The sequence below is a fragment of the Ovis aries genome, chromosome 12 (assembly GCF_016772045.2).
Source record: "Ovis aries strain OAR_USU_Benz2616 breed Rambouillet chromosome 12, ARS-UI_Ramb_v3.0, whole genome shotgun sequence".
NCBI lineage: Eukaryota > Metazoa > Chordata > Mammalia > Artiodactyla > Bovidae > Ovis > Ovis aries.
Genome location: NC_056065.1, coordinates 53,163,744 through 53,187,858, shown reverse-complemented (window position 1 = coordinate 53,187,858; position 24,115 = coordinate 53,163,744). Strand labels below are relative to the sequence as shown.

Sequence of the window (24,115 nt, the reverse complement as noted above, 5' to 3'; positions counted from 1 at the left end):
GCCTTCTCTGACCATGTGATGGATTAACTGGCCAGTGTTGCGATAGAGATGATAATTCCTGTGTCCCTCTCCAGGTGCCTGTTTTTCTCAAAAGTACTTTGATTATCTGACATACTACACATTTTGCTTGCTTATTTGTTAGAGGGCAGGGATCTGTCTGCTCACTGCTCAGAAGTAGAGCTTGGCATATAGTAGGTGCAAGGTGAGGCAGGAATAAAAAAGCTGGTGAAATATGGTTCAGAAGCCATAGCAGAAACAAAAGTTACCAAGTAATTTTAGCTTCCTTGATTCTGTGTCATTAGTTGAGAAACTAATCTTGTGAAAATTAACTGAGCTGGTTTGTGACGGTAGCCCAGAGCCTGGTTGTCTTAGAGGAAGCTTCCTAATGATAATCAATGATTCTTGCGAGAAGGAAAAGACAGAGCAAAGGAAATGGTAAAACATCTTTCCAAAGATCTTTCTTATTAAAACATTTGCATTTTACTACAGGGGTTTTTTCCTTCCCCTGGAAAGCTAGTCTTCATGGCCAGTGTTAGTAAATCCATTTATAAAAGTGTAGTGAGAGGGTAGATGAAATCCCTGCCATTTCTTTCACTCCTGGATGCCTCAGGTGTCACCAGGGCCCTCCTGGTGGAACTGTATAGCCATAATAGAAAAGGCTTAATTTCAGTGAAGAATATGTATGCTAAGGAAGGACATGTTAAATGTATGTGAGAAAGATGCTGAATATTATAAAGTTAAAGGAATGAACTTCATGGGTTAATTACCAGTTTTCTGAAATCATATTCACTGCGTATTTACTTCTGCAGAGTGTATATTGATTTGGCTAGCACTGAGCTTTCTAACAAATTGCAGGTTGTCAAATACATTACCTGTGCCAGTTATGAATAAAAACTAGTTCAGGTGACTAGGCCTTAACTTAAATACAGTGCCTTTGACTGTTAAAGGTGTTCAGGTGAGTGTGGTTAAAGACCTCAAGGAGAAAAATCTGAAATAATCCTTATTAATGAAACCGGGAGAAATGTCAAAGCACTGTTCTTGGTGATAGGGGCTAGGCAGTATGTTTTAGGATGAAGAATGTCCCTAAGTTATAATTTCCTGGGGTATTAGCAGTTAGAACATGAAGTGCAACGTGAGTCTTGTGCGTCTAGGAAAGAAACATGAATGTAGGTAAATCCGTGAAGAAATAGAATTCTATTTAATGATGTGTATATATGCATGATGAAAACAAGAATATTACAGTGGCAGTGCTACTTTCATGATTTCCATAGATTATGAATGACTCCTAAGAGAGAAGGTTGCAGAAAGGACCATCTTCAGAGATTGTTCTTTAGAAACAAGGATGTCATTTGCATTTGCAAGAAATAATTCTGTCTTCCCATTCCTATACTATGAATAAATTAAGAAAAATTTTAAAGGAGTAATTGTAGTTCTTTGCAAACAGCTTTTACTAAAATATTTGCATTTTACTACAAGGTTTCCATTCTTTTTCTCAAAGAGAAATCTCCATGGAAATGTTAGTAAACTCACCCTTTCTGCTTCAGGAACTTGAAAAACAAAATAATGTATAGGGGTCTGATTGTGTTTGTATTCAACACAGTATTGATGTAAGTCAAAGAAGAACCTTTACGTTGCTTAATAAATTACTCAGCACTGCTTTGTGTTTCTGCTAACAAAGCTAATTTATTTCTTCTTAGGTATGCTTCAGTTCCAAAGCAAAAATCTGATGTCATTCTAATGAGTCTGCTTTCAATTGTAGAGTACAATGAAGCCCCAGTAAAGGCTAGTAAGACATCTATTTTATTGTAGATAATAAATCTGCAAAGTAAGTTCTTAGCGTAGATTGAAGTTGATCTAGCACGGAGTTGCTTTATGAATAGTCCTTTGAGCAGACTCTACAGTTCTGTATGTGGTTTTAAATCACTGTAAATTTGTAGGCAGGTACATATCACAATTGTCTGTTTTTCTTTTTAGGGCTCATGTAATCAAAGAAGTTTCTTTGTTGTGTGTATCTTTTCAGAACACAACAGGAATTGAAAATGAATCAGGTGAGTTTAAAAATAAGAATTTATACGAATACATTATCTAGATGTTAGACCAGTTCTTAAGTTTTAAAAGATAGTAACACACACCTTCATCCCTCCTAGATTTTCCTTTCTGTTGCTTAATACCATTCATTAGTTCGTCATTTTCATAGTGTGTGTTTGTTCGTGGAATGGAGTGTGCATTGTCTTGGCGTGAGTTGGCGTTTCTGTGGCATTCTTAGGGACCTCAGTTCAGGCTTACTTTTTTTTTTTTGCTTTCTCTGGTGTTATTTTTTTGTTTTGAAGCTTATTAAGCTTCCATTTTTAGTGCTTTTTATTTTGTAATAACTCGTTGGTTGCAAGGAAAAAATTGAAAGTTATTTTTAGAGACCAAAACTGAATGGGAAACTTTAAGCCTTCTGTCCTTTAAAAACCAATTTAGAATAAAAACAAGAGGATGGATATTGAAACATGATATGTTTCTCCTTACAGGAGGGTATGGGATTACCTGGAGATTAAATAATTCTGTAGCCTTAAGGGTGTTCTGATAAGTAGAACCAATTATGTAGATTTTATATATTCTAAGGTAGGATTCTTGTTTTCTAGTCTTAATATCTTTTCACTTGCAGTTACAGGAATGTATGGATATTAGAAGCGTTCTCTCTTGACATCTTTATAAAACTTTTTTTTTTTAATATGAAGGAAAGAACTTAAATATGAGAAGTCTGTAATTTTTGGTGCTTAGCTTAAAACTCTCAGGCTTGAAAACATTTTTCAACTGACAAATATCTTTATTAACTGAAACTTCAGACACCTTTTTTATTCTTTACAGGTGCCTCTTGCTGGAGATCACAAGTCCAATTTCATTAGGTGACCAGGTTTAATACATTCAGTCCTCTGTTGAGATTGAGAGATGTGAAAGTTTTGGAATGGATTCTTTTGATTTATTTTCATTACTTTATCAAAAATTTGTTGATTTTAATGCAGAGGACCATACATCATAAAAAATGAATCTGGCGAACACATGGGGCACATGGTTTCTATTATTCTTAAAGCTTGCAGATTTACTGACATGCTTTTGAAGGCAAATTATTTTTGAAATGGTGAGATGGGGGAGGGAAAAAGAGAATAGAATGGATTTTTTTCATAGTCACTGTCCATCAAAGTTATGTGCATATACATGTCATAAAGTTCATTTATTTTCCTCTTTTAAGATTGAGTCTTAATGCTGATCTTGTCTCCTCATGGAACTTGCTTTTCTACTGTCTCAGAGCTGTTGTTAGAGGAGTCTTGATTCTGGACTAGAATGATGGTGAAAGGTTCCAAAGCGGAATCTAAATATTGACATCACTTAGGTTGCATCACTCTTCAGTGTCATTTATTTCAGGTGGCTAACTGTACTAAGCTAGTAATATTTTATTTCAAGTATATTTAGACCTGTTTGACACCTCACACTTTTGCTTTAATATTGCAGTTATATCAGAAGAACTTGCATTTAAGGAAAGTCCACATGACATTCAAAGAGTTGGAGCAATAACCAGTTCTTTTTTTGGCTCTTTTACAATTTCTTGCAGAGGACTCCCTTTGATGCCAAATATCAGTGGGAAAGGGTCCTCTTATGTTTCTAATGGCTAGCACATTTCTGATTTGGGTGTAACTTTAGTGGTCTGGTAGTGATGAAACTTTTATTTGGATTATAAAAATGTCCACTTTTTATAGTAAAATTTTCAGCATCTTTAGTTATATTTTTATTCTTTGAAGAGTATTAGTCTTATGATACTGAGACCTGATTATTATATCATGACATATAATCTGTGAGTATTTTTCAACAACTGTCCCATCTCCATGATTTTTAAAAATTATGAATTGTTTCAGGACATTTGCTGTTTTTCCCTCTTGTGTTTATTTTTATTTTCAGCCGGTGAAATTGAGCAGTAAGTGCCTGAAAAGCCTCAAAACAACTACACAAAAATTTAGATATTAAGCAAGTTTTAACTTGAACAGGGTTAGTTTTTAATGAAAATCTTGATGATGACTTTAGGGTTAGATATTTCTCTCTAGGGCCTGGTCAGCATTGCTTTGGTGAATCTTATGGTTGGTATCTAAGTTTCTAAGACAATATCATGGAGTCTGTCATTTATACATGCCTGACAGCTGAGGTTTAGGGACTGAAGGATCCTGGGAGTCAGCATACCATACTGTTTACAAGTAAGTCCTTTAGAAGAAACCACAGAGTCCAAAGCCTTCTGGCATTTTAAGCACTGACTGTTGAAGCAGCGATTTGAACTGCTGTCTTATCAATCACTGTTCCAAGGCGTTGCAGGTTTAGCAGGCCAGGCTGTATCTCCGCCTTCAGCCCTGGGATCCACAAAGCTCTAGGCCCACATGCTTTTTGCTTATTTTCTCTTTCTGTCTGTTCTCAGCACTCAACCTTTTCTTATTGTCGCTTATCTTCCTAATTTAGAACCCAGTCTTTCCAGACACTGTACCGTCTCCCCTCAGTCTCCATTTTCTTTTCTTTCTACTTTCAAATCATAGATATCTTTTGCTTGCTTCACTATCATTCCACACCCATCCCTGTTAACTGAGATGTTCCACAATTCTTATCTTTTCCTAGATTTTTCTAGGAGAAACCAGAACTTTATAATTGGCTGTCCCAGAGTTTAGAATGCTTTACCTTATAGAACATCCAGGGCCACCAAGTCCCATAATGTAAATATGTTCATAGTGGCTTAAAGTAGATGTGCTAAAGTTTAATGCCACTTGCTGTCTAGTGAGTACTGAATCAACGTGCCAGGCACTGTAGTGTGTGTTACATATATGTTCTCGTAAGTCTTTGCAGCCACTGTATGAAGAGTGTGGTGGTTTGGTCACTAAGTTGTGTCCAACTCGTGTCTAACTCTCTGTGAAGAGTAGGTATGATAAGTATTTTATGGATGAAGACATTAAGGCCAGAGGCCCATGATCTCTCAAATAGTAAGTGACAGAGCTCTGTGTCACACCCAGGCTGGTCAGATTCCACAGCCCAGGTTCTTGATTCCCACGCTATACTGCTGTACTGGTCAGGATGAGCTGTGTTATGCGGTACTTATAGACAGGCAGCTCCAAAATCTCAGCATCTTATACAGCAACTGATTTCCTGTTCTTGCTAACATCCAGTGTGGATCTACCATTGTATTAATAGTTGCTTAAGAACCAAGGATGACGGAGGCTTTGTGTCAGTACACATGTCTTTTACATAATTGGCCAAAGTTATTCCTATGGCTACATCTAATTTAAAACTCAAGAGGGGAAAGCAGTGCAAACCTATGAGGTGCTTAGGAGGAGAAGAGAACTATACTATTTAGGTAGAGCCCAGTGATTTTCCCCTGCTTTATCAAGATATTTTGATGTATAACATTGTGTAGTTTTAAGCCCTAATGGTTTAATACAGGTGTCTTGATGACTAACTTATTGAATCACACAGTTTTTCTTAAGAACCATTATATAACTCATTGCTATGAATATATGAAACTTTGTCAGTATAATAGATTTATGATTTGCCATTGTTTTAGTTGCTGTCATGTCCAACTCTTTGCGATCCCATGATGCCAGTCTACTCTGTCCATGGGATTTTCGAGGCAAGAATACTGGACTGGGTTACCATTTCCTTCTCCAAGGGATCTTCCTGACCCAGGGACCTAACCTGTGGCTTCTGCCGCATCTCCTGCATTTCAGGTGGATTCTGTACTGCTGAGCCACCGGCAGCAACTTAATATACTGATCAATCATCCATGGTATTGTCAGTAATGAGTAGCAAAGCAATTTAGCCTTCCAAACTTGTTCTGAAATTTTACATACTGAAATACGCTTTTAATCACTGATGCTGCAGATCCAACTCTTAGAATTGTAATAAGCTGTCAGAATAATGGAAAGATCCAGAGTGCATTACTTTAGCTGTTCTGAATGTTCTCTCGTCCCCTCTTTTGTCCTGCATAGACTGGATCCCATGTGTTGTGAATTCTGCCTGCAGGGAACTAGACAGGCAAGGGCTGTGCTTTGTAACTTACCTTCTCTTAGAGGGAGACAGTTAAAAAGCAGGATGACAAACAAGATAATTTCAGATAGTGAAAAATGCTGTGAAGACGGTGAAATAAGGTAATGTGATAAAGAATGATGGGTGAAGATGGGGGAAGGTTCTCTGGAGTACATGGTCAGGGAAGGCTGTTCTGAAGAACTGATTAAAAATAGAACAGAGACTCAAGTAATAACCAGGAACCAGATGTGTGTAGCTCTGGGGAAAGAAAATTATTGGCAGTGTGAACAAATAGTGAGTGCATAGACTGTGAGGTGAGAATGAGCTTGCTGGTTCAAGGAACAGAGAGCAGTTGGGGCTGGTGCTCGGTGAGCCTTAGGGCCTCTGGATAGGATGAAGTTGATGTGAGAGGTGAGGGCCAGTTTTGTAGGACTTCCTGGGTGTTCTCAAACGGTAAAGAATGTGCCTGCAATGCAAGAGACCTGGGTTCAATCCCTGGGACAGGAAGATCCCCTGGAGAAGGGCATGGTAACCCACTCCAGTATTCTTGCCTGGAGAATTCCATGGACAGAGAAGTCTGGTGGGCTCCAGGCCATGGGGTCGCAAAGAGTCAAAGATGACTGAGCGACTAACGCTTTCACTTCACTTTTAAGGGCCATGAGAAGTTATCTTTTATTCTGAATGCAATGGAGGGGCCTTCCCTGGTGGCGCAATAGATGGGAATCTGCCTCCCAATGCAGGAGACATGGGTTCGCTCTCTGGTTCAGGAAGCCACATGCATCAGAGCAACTAAGCCCACGTGCCACAACCGCTGAACCTGTGCTTTGGAGTCCAGGAACCATAGCTACTGAGCCCATACAGCTAGAGCCCCTGCTCCGCAATAAGAGAAGTTAACGACAGCGAGAAGCCTGCACGCAGCAACAAAGACCCAGTGCAACCAAAAATTAAATGCATTAAAAAAATAAATGCAATGGGAAGCCACTGGACAGAGACATACTCTGATTTCCGGTTTTGTAGAATGTCACTTTTCCTGCCCTGGGGAGATGAGATTGTTAGTGAGCAAGAGTGTGCTAATATGTTTGTTCACTATTAACACCATACTTGAGGACAGTTTCTTCAGCTGGACAGCCTAATGGACCTGCCAGCCTTCTGAAAGAGGACACTTTTTAATGTGTTTTTGGAACTGTTTGACTGCTGTTCTCTTGCAAAGATGGTGTATGTGATTTTCTTGTTCTTTGTCTTATCTGCTTATCCTTTCTGCAGTTTCACTCATTCCTTAACCAAGTACAATTTAATGCTATTTCAGGAGACTGAAGCTCGTTTTATTTTATTTTTTTTCCCCAGCATCTAGAACAGTAACCAAGAATATTGTTTGCAAGTCTAAACAAAGAAGAATTTTCATGGAATTTGAGTGTTTTAATACTCTCTGATTCAGATGTTTTTGCTGGTGACAACAATTGCTGTGGTGATTAGTATTAGTCTGTTGTGCAGGAATATGTATTGTATTGTGAATATACTATGTTGTGTACTTAAGGGATATTGAATCTGAACTCTCCTGTCACCTACTGCTGTTGCCCCCCACCCCCCACCTCCACCCCAGTGCTGGTTTTGGTCAAATCGATATTTAAGAAACGAGGTGCTTTAATTAAATAGGTTAAAACTGATACAGTGACTTGCAGTCAATCTCTGGGTGAAGTGTATAAAAGGAGTTACTGATAGAAACTTAAGTGAAATGTCAGTAAAGCTTGTTTCTTCTTATACTCTTAAAAATGAAGACATTAGTATGAGACGTCACATGCAGTCTTATGTAATAGCAGCCAGTGCCACTGCTCTGCTATGTGCTAAACCCAGTGTCTGTATCTGAGACTGTGGAGAGCAGGTGGAGCAGACTGGTTCCAGGCCACATGTGGTATTGGATCAGACCTGTGGTCATTGTGAGGACCAGAGTGGGCTTTGCTTAGGGAGATGGGACATTTGTGGAGGTTTTTGAACAAAATAATGCTTGACTTGGGTTAAAGAAAAACCTTGAAGAATTTTTTCTGTGGCATTGACATTTTTGTTCTTTATTTTCTTGGAGCATTAAACTTTCATTTTTGTTGTTGTTTAGTCACTAAGTCACATCTGACTCTGTGATCCCATGGACTGCAGCACACCAGACTCCTCTGTCCTCCCTCTGTCTCCTGGAATTTGCTCAATTCATGTCCATTAAGTTGGTGGTGCTATCAAACCATCTCATCCTCTGCCGCGTCTGTCTCCTTTTGCCTTCAATCTTTCCTAGCATCAGGGTCTTTTCCAGTGAGTTGGCTCTTCTCATCAGGTGTCCAAAGTATTGAAGCTTCAGCTTCAGCTTCAGCAGTAGTCCTTCCAATGAATATTTAGGGTTGATTTCCTTTAGGATTGACTGGTTTGATCTCCTTGCAGTCCAAAAGACTCTCAAAAGAGTCTTCTCCAGCACCACAGTTCGAAAGCATCAGTTCTTCGGCGCTCAGTCTTCTTTATGGTCTAACTATTACATCCGTTCATGACTACTGAAAAAACCAAAATTTTGCCTATATGGACCTTTATGGGCAAGGTGATGTCTTTGCTTTTTCATAGGCTGTCTAATTTTGTCATAGCTTTCCTTCCAAGGATCAAGTTTCATTTTAGCATGATTTAAAGAGAGAGTGTAGGATTCACTTAGTTATTTTACTTTAAAATCAACTTTGAGGTGTAATTTACATATAGTAAAATATACTCATTCAAAAGAGTGTTGACAAATGTTCACACTCATGGCACTACCCACCACTCTCAATATATAGGGCATTTCCATCATCCTCAAAAGTTCCTTCTTGCTGCTCTGCACCCCTCAGCCTCCACCCCAGGTGACCACTAGCTTGCTTTCTGTCCCTGTGGTTTGGTCTTTTCTGTTCAAGACTTTCAGGTAAATGAAATTATATAGTATGTGTTCCTTCGTGTTTATCTCCCTTTGGCCAGCATATGTTTTTGAGATTGATCCATTGGTTCTGCATATTAATGGTTTATTTATTCCTTTTACAGGAAATCTTTTATGGGAGACCATCTAACCATCTAGAGAAATCCATTTGTAATATTTCTAAAGATTTGGTGAAACTATGGGATGGCTGCTGTCTTTCATTTTCAGTGTCTCTCCTGCTTTTTTTGTAATCCTAAAAATGTATGGTATAAAATATCAAAACCACTTTTGCTGTTGTAGCATATCATTAATATAGAATTTTATTTTTTGTAGGTAACTCTAAATACCAATTTGATGTTAAAGACTTAAAAAAGCTTTCCAAGTAAAGTGATTCCAATCTGTTATAACTTGAACCTCAATTAGAGAACGTGTAGTTTAGGAAACTAATGCATTGAATAATGACAGCACTTAAATCTCATTTTGAATCATGTGTTCTACTAGGTAAATAGCAATTTTTATAAAATCCAGGACATTGTCTTTTGGTTAGCAAATGTTAAGTTATTTCTGAAATTTGAAAAAGAAATTAGCAACTCGAACAGCATTTCCGTACATAACTGTGGAGGGCACTATGACAGGAGGCTTACCTTTCTTTTTGTTCAGATGTTATTGCTTCGTTAGAGAAGGTTACAGGGCAGCTGAGCTCTGCCTCACCTTTGCTGTCTTGTGACTCATATTTCTCCTTCAGTCCTGGCTTTGCCTCTCCAGCTGTGTGAACCTGGGCAAGTCACTGCCTTCTCGGTGTTTGTTCTCACCTGCTAAATAGGGATAGCAGTGGTTCCCATCCCATGTGATTGTGGGCAAGAGTAAGCAAGTAATAAATGTGAAGCCCTGAGGCTTTATCACATCTTGTCACGCCCCAGCTCCAAACCCTGCAGTGCCCCACGCTCTCCAAAGGCTGGTCTCTGAGGCTTGGTGGTGAAGGTGCTGCAGCACCTGGTGGCGGCCGCCTCCGCTTTCTCCTGGCTCACTCTGACCTGACCTCTTTTGGTTCGTAAACTTGCCAAAGCTTTTGTCTCCTCAGGATGTTTCTCTGGAATGCTTAGTCCTCCCACATGGCTCACTCTTATCTTTCAAGACCAAGTCTCTCTCATCTTCTCTGAGATGTGCCTGCCTCACCCCCAGCTACCCTAACTAAAACAGAGTTCCCTCCTTATCTCTGATTATCACAGTCTTCTTTCACTGGTCCCAGTGGGAACTCCCCATCAGTCTCCTGCATTAGCAAATAGGCAGGACCCCGCCTCCTCCTTGTTGCTTTCTTCGGTTCCTAGGGTAGCTGGTGCTGGCACAAGGGGCACCAACTGGACATCTGTTGGAAAAATGGGAATTGCTGTGCTATTTGAGGTTTAACAGATGGGCAGCGGGCATTGGAGGGAGGGATCAGATACAGCATATTTTAAAGGCTCACCAGCAGTGTTTGACTGTTGACCGCCCTCCGTTCCCTGAACCTTTTCCTGGCCTTTCTGACACCATGCTCCTGGTGCCCCTCCTGCCTCTGGGATGTCTTCGTCTAGGTCTCCTCTGCTCCTTTGACCCTGAAACAGTGGTGTCCTGAGGGCTGGTCCTCACCGTTCTCTTGCTCTCTGCTGCTTGGTCTCATCCACTTCCTTAGACTCCGTTACCAGCTGAGTCCGTCTCCTCTTAAAGCCATCATGGCTCTGGTACCTCCTGGCACTTGACTGTCGGACACTTGTTTGCTTGCTCACAGTGACCACTGCTCTGAGCGAGGCATCTGTGCTGGGCTCTGGGTGTGAGGCAAGTGAAACAGGCCTGCCCTGTGTGTCTGGGACCTGTTTGCTAGCGAGACCATCAACCAGGCCAGGCTGTAAGTGTGTCAGAGTGTAGTGTGCAGTGAAAGGCAAGAGTGGGAAGCAGGCCTGATAGGGACCCTGCTGGGCAGGACTGTGGGGACAGGCTTCCTCTGGATGGGGAGGGGCATACAGTGCACACACACACACACACACACACACACACTCCTTTGGGAATCCCCAGGCCTTTGCTGAGATCGCAGCAGCCCCACCATCACACAGACACACACACACACAGACACAGACACACACACACTTGTTTGGGAATCCCCAAGCATTGCTGAGATGGTAGCAGTCCCACCATCTGGGGCTTAGAAGCGAAAGGTAAGAACTCTGTTTTCCTTGTCCATTCTTACAGGAGCCCAAATGGGACAAAAAGCTGTTGCCTTTAATATATCTCAGTTTGTTCTAGTCTCTTTTACTTGTTGTTCTTTAGTGATTAGCCATGAAACCCTTAAAATAAGCCAAACCCTTGTGCCTGTAGGGGAACAGCCCCTCCCATCGTACTTAGGAAGCTGTGGGGGTGAGGGGGCCTGACTCTGTGGCTCCGGCCTCCTTCCTTGATCCTCTTGTTACCACACACTCCTGTTCTCTGCCTCTTGGTCCTGAGCTAGGATGTGCCAGAAGGTCAGGGTGGTCTTCCTTAGTCCAGCCATCCTCAAGATTTTTGTTTACGTCAATTATGTATTTAGATATTTCCCGTGCAATTGAAACAGGTTTTAGGGAGAAATAGATTCACAGGAAATTGTAAAAGTATTAATAGTAGAGCCTTGTGTGATCCTTTGCACTCAAATTCCCCTGATGGTAACGTTTTTACTCCAGTGCAGTATCAACACCAGGGAATCAACATGGTCCAGTGATACTAGTCAGACTGTAGGCCTTATTCATGACTCAGAATATTGAAAACACAAGGTTAAACAATCACACATTCCATTAGCCAGTGGAATGATGACATCATCATATGTCAAAGGCTCCAGAAAACTCCTGAGAGTACACACCTGAGAGTCAAAAAGGCAGGTGGCATCTTAGTATGATTATAAAAATGGCCCTGACCGTATGGATGCCCGAAAGGGACTTTCCAGGCATCTCCGGGTTGCAGTGATGGTTTAGTAGTGAAAATGTGGACACCTGTATGGGTTTACTTGGCTCCATGACTCTGTGATATGGGAAAATTACTCGACCGGGCTCCTCTGAGGCATGGTGTTGGAGAGTCTTGCCCCTGAAGCCGACTGTTCGGGTTTGAATCCTAGCTTTGCCACTTACTGGCTGTGAGCACAGGCAGGTTTCAGTTTCATCTGTAAAATGTGGTTATAACAGGACCCACCGCCGGGTGGTAGTGTAAAGATTACATGAGGTGCTGCAGAAAGAGCTTGGAATTGTGCCTGGTTAGTACCTTAAGTACTGTCAGTGTTTGCTGTGAATATGGTGAGGACTCTCCGAGGCCATGTGTGGAAAGTGCTTGGTAGCACAGAGTTTGGCCCAGAGGAAGGCGTGAGAGTCCTGTTCCCTGAGCTTCCGCCATCCAGCTTGGAAGGTCACCCTTGTTCAGAGGATGAGTATCACAGGAAAGCATAGAGGACCTTTGAGAGGCTCTGCAGCAAAGTCAAAACGGAGACTCCAAATACCTGTAAGGTTTTTTGTGTTAGGAAGCAGAGCAGGAGCAGTCCCTCTGCTGGTGGTCTTGAGGAGGAGGGCTGGGTCAGCTGTGTTTGTCTTCCCTGCCAGCATGTGCCAGCACTCGGGAGGTGTTTGTTAGTGACCGAATGATGGGCAAGATGCTTGTGGCCATTGATTGGGGCAGAGACGGGATACTGACTTTCTTTCACTTTGAGATAGGAATTTGTGACATAGAATTAAGGAGATCAGTTAATAGTTAATAACTACATAGCTTACTAACTTAATCTTACTATGTTAAATCTGATACTACCATTCCAGATCAGTTCACTGATAACTTGTTTCACTAAGTAGGGAATTCAAGAGTTCTTATGCTTTTTGTTACATAACAGGTAAGTAGAGACTCCTCATAGTTTCTACTGTACTTGTCACAGTGATCAGTTTCAGAAATCTTTGAAATGGGCCTGGGCCTTGATTCTGGGCTATTTCAAATCCTACAAGATGTTGCTGTGAAAGTGCTGCACTCAGTATACCAGAACATTGGAAAACTCAGCAGTGGCCACAGGACTGGAAAAGGTCAGTTTTCATTCCAATCCCAAAGAAAGACAGTGCAAAGAATGCTCAAACTACCACACAATTGCACTCATTTCACATACTAGCAAAGTGATGCTCAAGATTTTCCAAGCAAGGCTTCAACAGTACGTGAACTGTGAACTTCCAGATGTTCAAGCTGGATTTAGAAAAGGCAGAGGAACCAGAGATCAAATTGCCAATATCTGTTGGATCATCAAAAAAGCAAGAGAGTTCCAGAAAAACATCTATTTCTGCTTTATTGACTATACCAAAGCCTTTGACTGTGTGGATCACAGCAAACTGGAAAATTCTTTGAGAGATGGGAATACCAGACTATCTTACCTGCCTCCTGAGAGATCTGTATGCAGGTGAAGAAGCAACAGTTAGAACTGGTCATAAAACAACAGACTGGTTCCAAATCAGGAAAGGAGTACAGCAAGGCTGTATATTGTCGTCCTGCTCATTTAACTTCTATGCAGAGCACATCATGAGAAATGCTGGACTGGATAAAGCACAAACTGGAATCAGCATTGCTGGGAGAAATATCAGTAACCTCAGATATGCAGATGACAGCACCCTTATGACAGAAAGCGAAGAACTAGCAGAGATATTACTTTGCTGACTAAGGTCCGTCTAGTCAAGGCTATGGTTTTTCCTGTGGTCATGTATGGATGTGAGAGTTGGACTGTGAAGAAGACTGAGCACCGAAGAATTGATGCTTTTGACCTGTGGTGTTGGAGAAGACTCTTGAGAGTCCCTTGGACTGCAAGGAGATCCAACCAGTCCATTCTGAAGGAGATCAGCCCTGGGATTTCTTCGGAAGGAATGATGCCAAAGCTGAAACTCCAGTACTTTGGCCACCTCATGCGAAGAGTTGACTCATTGGAAAAGACTCTGATGCTGGGAGGGATTGGGGGCAGGAGAAGAAGGGGACGACAGAGGATGAGATGGCTGGATGGCATCACCGACTCGATGGACGTGAGTCTGAGTGAACTCCTGGAGATGGTGATGGACAGGGAGGCCTGACATGCTGCGATTCATGGGGTCTCAAAGAGTTGGACACGACTGAGCAACTGAACTGAACTGAACCGAAAGAGCCTCTTGATGAAAGTGAAAGAGGAGAGTGAAAAAGTTGGCTTAAAACTCAGCCTTTAGAAAAGTAAGATCTTGGCATCTGGTCCCATCAGTTCAGTTCAGTTCAGTCGCTCAGTCGTGTCCAACTCTTTGCACACTTCATGGCAAATAGATGGGGAAACAGTGGCTGACTTTATTTTTCTGGGCTCCAGAATCACTGCAGATGGTGACTGCAGCCATGAAATTAAAAGATGCTTATTCCTTGGAAGAAAAACTATGACCAACCTAGACAGCATATTAAAAAGCAGAGACATTACTTTGCCAACAAAGATTTGTCTACTCACAGCTATGGTTTTTCCAGTGGTCATGTATGAATGTGAGGTGGACTGTAAAGAAAGCTGAGCACTGAAGAATTGATGCTTTTGAACTGTGCTGTTGGAGAAGACTCTTGAGAGTCCCTTGGACTGCAAGGAGATCCAACTAGTCCATCCTAAAGGAAATCAGTACTGAATATTCATTGAAAGGACTGATGCTGACTGAATCTGAAACTCCAATACTTTGGCCACCTGATGCAAAAAACTGACTCATTTGAAAAGACCCTGATGCTGGGAAAGATTGGGAGGAGAAGGGGATGACAGAGGATAAGATGGTTGGATGGCATCACTAACTCAATGGATATGAGTTTGAGTAAGCTCTGAGAGTAGGTGATAGACAGTGAGGCCTGGTATGTTGCAGTCCATGGGGTGGCAAAGAGTTGGACATGACTGAGCGACTGAACTGAATTGAACTTGATTCTAGGACAGCAGAGATGGGCCTCTGGGAGGCTGCTGGCGTCTGGAGGGAGGAGTATGCAGCCTGGCCTCTGCCCCTCTCATTCTGTGTGATTCATGTCTCTCCAGTGGCATTACCCTGTGTCCCTCCCCCGCCACAGCTCTGGACATGTCGGTCTCTTTGCCTGTCTGATCCCTGAATTCACCACACTTACTCCTGTCTCAGCAAGGTCCTCTCCTGGCCTGTTTTTCCTGCATGTTGTCATCCAATTTCTTTCTTGCTTCTCGAGAGGTCTCCCATGAGCACTTTGTCTGAAAGACACCTTTTCCTTTCTCCCTTCACTGTGTCCTGTTCTCATTCTTGATTTCTCTTCAGAGCATCAATAGCTACCAAGCACTGTATGTCTTTGTTTAATTTTGTCCATCTTCTTCACTAGAGTGACACAGTATTGAGGTATGTGTGATGCTTAAAACATTACCTGGCCCACAGAATGGACTCAGAAATCTTGTAATAAATCGAGACGCTTCAGTTTCTTTTAGAGAAAATCAACCTGAGACGTAGTCCCAGGCCTGTGATTCTTTAGTGTACAAACCAAGGTTACCCTGTTTGGATTATAGTATTACATGTAATATATATATAAAACCCCAGTTTCCCAATTATGGATATGGTGAGAAGTAAAATTTTCTTTTAAATATGCTTTTGTTCCAAAGGTTTACTTGTCAAATGACTGCTTGAAATTGAGAGCGTGCCACATTTTCTGAAAAAGAATCTTTACATTGACCCAGAAATACCTATCTCAAATTCAGGCATGCATAGAGAAAATACTTTCAGATAGATGACTCAGCTGTGCTTTCCCAGCCTTCTTTTTTCTAAAAAGTTTAAGTTAACTTGTAAGAATCACTTATTCATTCAAGTATATAAGTGACAAATGTTTCAGGTCTGCTGCTGAGTATTGAGAATGGAGCATGGAGTAAGGTGGATGCCATCTGTCTTCCTTGCAGTCTGATGGGGGAGGTACAGTAAACATAATTATACAAGCAATTATTTAAAATTGTGATAAGAGCTATGAAGGAAAAATAAGGAAGGAGAGAGGATGGTTCTGTTTAGGCAAGCCATCCTACCTCTACTTCTGACTTCCTAAAAATGTTCCCTGCAGTTTCCAGCAGCAGGCATCACAGTGGGCGTTCTGACAGCTGGAGAGGTGAGAGGAAGGCCCTGGGGCTGGCCAGTGTCTGGAAGGAGGTCCTTGGGTTTTAGTTGAGCCCTGTTGTAGTGTGAAGGATACTAAAACAGGAAAAAAGCATTCCTCTTCTAACTAAAGGAGCCCAAATTAAAAATCATGGATTTGCTAAAGGCAAGTAAGTATGTATATGGGAATTTTTCTTGTTTCTTTTTCCTATGGTACTTCTGCTGACATCCTTTATATTCCCAGGTGTCTCAGAAATTTTAATATAGATGGTCTCCAACTTAGACTCAAGTTACAAATTTCTTGTGGAGATGACCATTCCTGCCTTAGGTTACCATCTCCTGTTGACATTTCTGTGGAAATTTGGAGATTTTAGGGCAGAAGTTGTTAGATTGTATTTCAACAGAATCTTCCTTTTGAACTCTTCGCTTTGCTGAGGTATAATTGACAAAACTGTAAGATACTTAGACTGTGTGTACATTGTGGTGGTTTGATATACCTACACATTGTGAAAGGATTCCTACTGTCCAGTTAATTAACACACCCATCAGCTTGCATATTTCTCTTTTTCTTTCTTTTAGGGAGGAGGAGGGAGCATTTAAGTTCTACTCTCTTAGCATTTTTAGTTCTATAATACAGTGCTATCAACCAGGGTCACCATGTTTTACATTAGGACCTCAAAGCCGATCTAGCAGAATTTTAACTGTAAACACCACAGTGGTTATGGGCTTGGGCTCTGGGGATAGACAGAGACTCAATTCCTATCCTTGGGCAGCTTGGACCACTTCCCTAAGCCTCAATTTCCTCTTCTGTGTGTGTGTGGTAGTGGGGCAGGGAGCTGGGAGGAGGCACTAACAGGGCCTTCCTGTTGGGCTATCTGGAGTAAACTGTCTTACACACAAGATGGTTAGCACAGTGCCTTGCACTGAGGCCCAAGGAAGTTCCAGTACACATTGAATCTTTGAGTAGCTATCGTAATAGTGCCTGGAAGTATCAGTTTGAGTTAGCTGACACACTGTCTTTTCAAAGTTCCTGGGAAGGTTAGATGGTGTCACATCCTTTAGAATCTTTTCTAGGGTTCACTCTGAAAAAGAGGAAGGAAATTCCCACTTACCATACTAACTGGCTATGTGCTAATGACTGTGGCTATGGCCTGTTAATATTGTTTAATTTATCCAAGTTAAAAATAATTATTATGTAGCTTGGATATCAGTTACCAATGTAATACCTTTTCCCTCTTTTGAAAAATTTAGTCACATTTCCAAAATTCTGGTTTATAGATTAAAATTTTTTAAAAATGAGAGTACTGTATTCAGAAGTGAGAAATTTGTGTGCTAAATTTATTCACACTTTAGCTACTAAAAAATACCATAAGATCATTTTCTGGGGCAGTTTTGATATTTGCATGTTTAGGAAGGTGTTGAACTTGTGCTTGGTGATACTGTCAGGACCAAGGCCTAATCAAGCAGGATGGAAGCGTGTGTGCTTCTGGAGTACACACACCGTCACATCTGCCCTGTCCAGGGAACGATCCCCAGGCCTTATGTGCCCACTTTTGTACATTCCAACTCAAAATAGCAGAGTAGACTTTGACTGGAGAAGGCAATGGCACCCCACTCCAGTACTCTTGCCTGGAAAATCCCATGGACGGAGGAGCCTGGTGGGCTACAGTCCATGGAGTCGCTAAGAGTCAGACACGACTGAGCGGCTTCACTTTCACTTTTCACTTTCATGCATTGGAGAAGGAAATGGCAACCCACTCCAGTGTTCTTGCCTGGAGAATCCCAGGGACGGGGGAGCCTGGTGGGCTGCCATCTATGGGGTCGCACAGAGTTGGGCATGATTGAAGCGACTTAGCAGCAGCAGCAGCAGCAGCAGCAGCAGACTTTCACAATAATTTGCTTGTTGTTGTGGGATCTACTTCTTTCCAAGCAGCCTGTTGATATTTTTTTTTAAGTTTAAATGCTAGGAGTATAGAAATTTGAATGATACTCTCTTCTTGGCACAAAGCAGTCTTAAAACTACAAGATCGTCATTGTGGGAAAATTAATCATTTTATCTTGGAGTTTGCTGCTTCCCTGCTGGCACAGAGACAGGAGAGAACCTGCCTGTGATACAGGAGATCCGGGTTTGGTCCCTGGATTGGGAAGATCCTCTGGACAAGGGAATGGCAACCCGCTGCAGTATTCTTGCCTGGTGAATCCCATGGACAGAGGAGCCTGGCAGGCAATAGACCCTGGAGTTGCAAGGAGTACATGACTGAGTGACTTAAACTTCCACTTTGCTGTTTGCCTATGTTGGTCCCTTTGAAAGTCCTTCAGAAATATTTCCCTTTGCGAAGTAAAATAAAGAACATTCAGACTACAAAACCTATCATTCTTAGCAGGGTTGTGATCTGCACATCAATTCTTTAGGGTCTATGTGGTGCCAGTTAATAGCCACCTGATTTTCCTTTGATTTGAAAGTTAGTTTTAGAATAACAGTCATGATCTATGAGTTGACTCGGTTCTCCCTTTTCTATTCCCTTAGATTTCTATTTTTTTTCCATTCCTTCAGATACAAATGTAATAGGAATTTTATATAATACTTACAATGAATTTTCGCATATACTTAGTAATTTCTAAATTCTCTATTTCTCTGAGACTGTAATTTTGAGGGGGTGTTGCTGTTTAGTTACTTGGTATACGGTGATATAGTACTGTTTCCTGGAAAGGTCACACTTCCGTGGAGGGCCCAAAATAAATTGTAGTGTTCTTGCTGGAAATTGTCAGGCTTTTGTTGGTGGAGGAATGAAAGCGTAGATGGGATGGGGGTCCAGTTGGCTGGCATGGCCTTTACAGCATGTGCCAAAAGTGTTCACTTAAATAGGGAGTGTTAATTTTTTTTTAACATCCTAAGATGCTGATGGTAGTCTTTGATTTAAAAGTAAGCTTAAGATGTAATTTGCTACCAGATTCTGTGGGAGATTAAAACAGTATGGTGCCGAAGGTTTACATATTTTTAAAATGGTCACAGGTGGCTGGAGCAAACGAAATGAACACAGACGTGCTTGAAGGTTACCGTGGTTTCCTTTGGAGACTCACAAACAAGCGAAAAAGCACCTTCTGAAATGCTTGACATCATCGTTTTAGTCTGGCTTGCCAGCTTTAGGTTTCACTTACATTTTTGCATATTTGTTTATTGGACCAGAAAAAAAAGTCAAAACAGAACTGGGTTTTCTTCTTTTTGGTATTATCCTTCTGTTTCTTAACTTGCAGAACGCAGCTGAGCCTGTGGCAACCACGGAGACCCTGGCCGAGGTACCTGAACATGTGCTTCGAGGACTTCCGGAGGAAGTGAGGCTTTTCCCATCTGCTGTTGACAAAACTCGGATTGGTGAGTGCTAGGGTCAGGGGAGGAGAGGGCAGGGAGAGCGGGCTGTGGCCAGGCTTCCTCTGGGGGCTTCTCAGGTGGGGAGCTCACTCCAAAAGCAACACATATATACTCTTGGCTTGTTTTGAAGAGTTTGTTTTCTAGTTAAGAATCCAGGGTGGACAGGAACACCTTCGCACACACCCACCCTCCTTCGTGACTCAGCCTGAGCGGCCCCTTCCTTTGAGTCTCCCCAGGGCTCTTCTTCCCGCAGAATATATTGCTTCTGCCTCTGATTTCACTGTAATTTGAGTGTGATGATGGTATTATATTTATTTCATTATTTTGTATTTGTTTTCATATCCATCACTTGCATTGATTGTGAGTGCCTTCATTTCTTATTTATCTTTATGCCTCCAGTAACTGATGCTCTTCATGGGCCTCAGTGGGTATTTGAATGATGAGCATGTCCCAATGCTTCTTCCTAGAATTTCTTGTTGAATATAGCCAAACTTTTTTGTATTGAGTCTTGTTTTTGTGTTCTAATCTTTAGATAGAAGGCTAAGGAAATAAGTTACAAAAGTTAGAGTACAGTCTTAGAAGAAATCATGTTTATGTCCTGTTTTCTTTTTTTAAAGGTGTTCTTCTGATATTCTGATATATATGTGTGTGAATAAATTTTTAATAAATGCTTTTCCTAATTCTTGCTGAGAATTATTCAGTGAGTAATTTGTTCATGAAAGTGGTTGATTTTATCTCTCCACTAATTAGTTATTAGCTGGGATATCAAATGGGATTCATAGCAGATTTACAGGTGGTGGAATTAGTTCATCATGGCTGAGCCAGTGGCTGAGACCACAGCCTTCATCTGTACATGAGGAAACTGAGCCCAGAAGGCAAGGGAGCATGTTCAGAGCAGTGCTGTCAGTAAGAGCTGCTGTGGCACTGGGTCCATCGACACGGGTGTCTCCTGCTGTTTTACCCGCTGCTTCTGCATCTTGTTTGCCTTATGGTCACTGGGAAGACTATAGAAATACCCCTGAGAATACCACAAAGCAGCATACGTCTTGGTTGGTTTAAACTCTGAAGACTGAGTTGTTTAAGCTTTCAGGAAACAGAGCAGAGAGCAAAGAAACTTCAAAAACATTTACTACAGGACACTATGTTTCTAACCATTTAAGGGTGTTTTTTCTTTCTTTTTTTTTTTTTCTTTTTTTGACAACTTGAAATCTGTAGAAAAGGAGAAAGAGGAACTTTGCATTTTTACTGCATTCGATATTTTTTTTCTCTTAATTGTTGTGATTATCTCTTCTCCAAGTGTTTGTGATTATGCTCTCTGGGTAATTTTACATGTAAAGATTAAAAATAAAACCATAAGATAATCTTTCCTACTTATAAAACAATATAGATTCTTTACAGGCTATTAGAAGAATACAGAAGACTGTTGAGAAGAAAAATAAAAATCCCCTTTGAATACTTGATTTAGTTTGATTTTCTGTGATCTCAGTTAACATTGTCTTGCTTTTAGGGTGACTAGTCTTTTCAGTAACTGAATTGCTGTTAGTGCTTTAGTCTTTAACCACAATGCATTGTGAAACTGTTGGTTTTATTTTCTAGGTGTCTGGGCCACTAAACCAATTTTAAAAGGCAAAAAGTTTGGGCCATTTGTCGGTGACAAGAAAAAAAGATCTCAGGTTAAGAATAATGTATACATGTGGGAGGTAAGAAATGCTCCTTGTCCTTTGCTTATCAGAGTTCAGTACATTTTTAAAGGATTTGAAAGGATTTATTTTAAAGGATTTATCTTCTCAGGATTTGACCTTCTGAAATTAATCAGTCAACTTAACATGTTCTTTAAAATAAAGAATATTTTTAATAGAAAATGTGTTTCCTTGGATACAGATTGCTGTTCACATTTGTAGTTTGAAAGTGCTTTGCTGTCTTCAACAATAAATGTCAAATTGGCGTCTTATTTGCCTTGTTCAGGTTGCTTTGCTTTGCTTTGCAGCTGAGAGTTTGGTCTGCCACTTATAGGCTTGCAGACGAACGCCAGTAAAAGACACACCAAGGTGGCCGCTAATATCAATAAAGTACAGTTAGGATCTTTTCTGTCATTTAGAAAGTAATCTCTGTGTTGCTGAAACATTCAGAGTTGGACATACTTAGCACACTGTGTATATAGTTGTTGTTGTTTAGTCCCTAAGTAGTGTCCAGCTCTTTTGCTTCCTCATGGACTGTAGCCCACCAGGCTTCTCTGTCCATGGGATTTCCCAGGTGAGAATACTGGAATGGGTTGACATTTCCTTCTCCAGGGAGTTTGCCTGACCCAGGGATTGGACCTGTGTCTCCGGCACTGGCAGGCGATTCTTCACTACTGAGCCACCTGAGAAGCCGTGTTTGTGTAGTGCTTTGACTTTTTAGAAAGGCTTTCATTCTGTTTGTTTCACATTCTCTCAATGATCCTGGAAGATGGGGAGCGGTCACACACTCCTTATGCAGGGAAGCGGTGTAGACCAGAGGGAGAGGCTCCCTTTGTGGGCACACGTGTGGAGGGTGTTGTCAGAGCAGAACCACGTGTCCATGTGTCCTGCTGCCTGACAGTAGGCAGTTAGAAATGCTTCATTGGTTTGGTGGCGCTGGTGTAGTCACTAAATTGTGTCCGACTCTTGCGACCTCATGGATCTGCCAGGCTCCTCTGTCTGTGAAATTTCCCAGGCAAGAATACTGGAATGGGTTGCCGTTTCCTTCTCCAGGGTATCTTCCCCATTCAGGGGTCGAACTCGGTTGGATCGAACCTAGGTTGGCTGTGTTGCAGTCCGTCTCCTGCATTACAGCTGGATTCTTTGACCGACTGAGCCAGGGTTCAAATCCTGCCTTTGTGACCTGGGTAGGGCCCTTAACCTTTGGGCCCTAAAACCCTCCATTTAAAAATGGGGAGAATAAAAAATAATCTCATGAAGAAAGCTGTGAAGATAAAATATCTTATTATTGTTTCTTAAAGAGTTGCCTATGAATTAAGCATTTCTATTAAATCTAATTCAGGTCAGCAGCCTCCGTGAAACTCCTCAGGTTCTTGTGGAACTCAATGGCATGACTCCCAGCCAGAGAAGTTTTTTTGGTGGTGAGGAAAAGCATTCCTGTCAGATTGTCTTAGGTGGAAATCACATCTGTTTAACATGTAAACATATAAAAGCCTAAAAATAAAATTTGCCTGGGAAATGTCTGGGGAGTTTCAGTCAAGAAGTTCTGTGGTGTCTGTCCGTCTGTGGTATGTTGCTCTTTTTCTCAGTGCTGTGAACAGTGTTTCTTGCCTTGAGAATTCTAACAGTTTCTCTCAGTAATTTTGAGACTTTCTCTGAATCTCTTATAATATATATAGTGATATTTAACCCAAGGGGACTTAGGAAATGATGATTTACCATGGGAGTAATTACTTTCTTATTTCACAACTTTCAAGTTAAAAGAGTGCTGTATTTGTGGAAAAAATGCCCAACCAAAAAAAAAATTTAATTAATCAAGATAATGGCCAAATGCTTAAAAATGTCTGAACCACAAAATTATGTTCTGAAATAAACTGTATTTTTAATTTTAGAAGTTTCACAAGGGAAACCAACAGACATGCTTTATCAGGTTACCATTAATCCTGGTGAGGAACCAGAGAACACGTACTCTAGTTCTGTGTGTATCTAAGGTTGAACAAATGTCATTAATATTAAACCTAAGTTTGTGGTACCTGCTTTACTCAACATAACAATTTGATATTGTTGGGCATTTTATATGTTACTAATAGTACCTTTTGTTAATTAGGTTTCATTTGCCTTGAAATTCTTAAAGTATGAATTCGTAGTAGCTTGTTTAAAAAGTATAATTTGGAGCCATGATGTATTAGATATTAGAGATTCAGTTTTTCCTGTTAACATCCCATTGTTAATTTAAGATACTTCTCCTTATGTTCTGCCATAGTTGGGAATCCTTATAACACGGCCAGTTCTTGTTAGGTTTAAAGATTTAGTTCTTGTCAAGGCTGGATTTTCTTCCCTGCAATTAAAAAAAAAATCTGGATGTCATTCAAATGGTTTCAGCTCTGAGGTCTATATTCCATATAGAAATCTCTAAACCTTTTTGCTCTGTTAAAATAGAAGTAGATATATTTGACATACACATGTGGAAGTATGTATTTGGCAAAGTATAGGAAGCAAAAATTATAATGTACATATTTCTTATAAAGAAAATAAAAATCCAGGTAAAATTTAGTGTTTCCTCATTAACTTTGGTGTTATCCTCTGACTTGCATCAGAATGCCTCCTCTTAATGTCACAGATACTGCTTATCATTAAAATCTCACCTGGCATTTGTTCGTCCATTACAGCCCCTTAAGACCAGTTTATCTTTTAGCAACCTGGTCTTTCGCCTCCACTAGAACTCCATTTTAAAGCTAATCTATGAGAAAGTGTTAAATTGCTTTTCTTGAGCACTTGACTATCTTATGCAGCCTTCAGTCCTCTAAGTTTCCACTGAAAGCATGCTATTATATCAGAAATAACAGGAGAGAAACAGGAGAGTATCCTCAGGGTGAATGCATGGAACAGTCAGGTTCTGGAAAGAGGAGAGTACTCTGTGGTCAGTTCCTGGTGGGGAATTGCTGGCAGGCCAAACACTGGACTTCATGTACCCCCCCACCGCCACACACACACACACACACACACACACACACACACACACACACACACA

At 41.0% G+C, this 24,115-nt stretch overlaps 1 protein-coding gene across 5 annotated transcripts in view; it reads left to right on the top strand.

Annotated features, from left to right (window-relative positions):
- Positions 1-24,115, top strand: part of PRDM2 (PR/SET domain 2) — a 131,912-nt gene that overhangs the window by 15,309 nt on the left and 92,488 nt on the right. For all 5 annotated transcript variants that reach the window (XM_042257443.1, XM_042257444.1, XM_027975876.2 and 2 more), the window contains exons 2-4: positions 1,975-2,048; positions 19,291-19,408; positions 21,002-21,105. In XM_042257443.1, coding sequence (XP_042113377.1) covers positions 2,040-2,048; positions 19,291-19,408; positions 21,002-21,105 — 231 coding nt within the window. In that variant the 5' untranslated portion in view covers positions 1,975-2,039. The remainder of the gene's footprint in view (positions 1-1,974; positions 2,049-19,290; positions 19,409-21,001; positions 21,106-24,115) is intronic.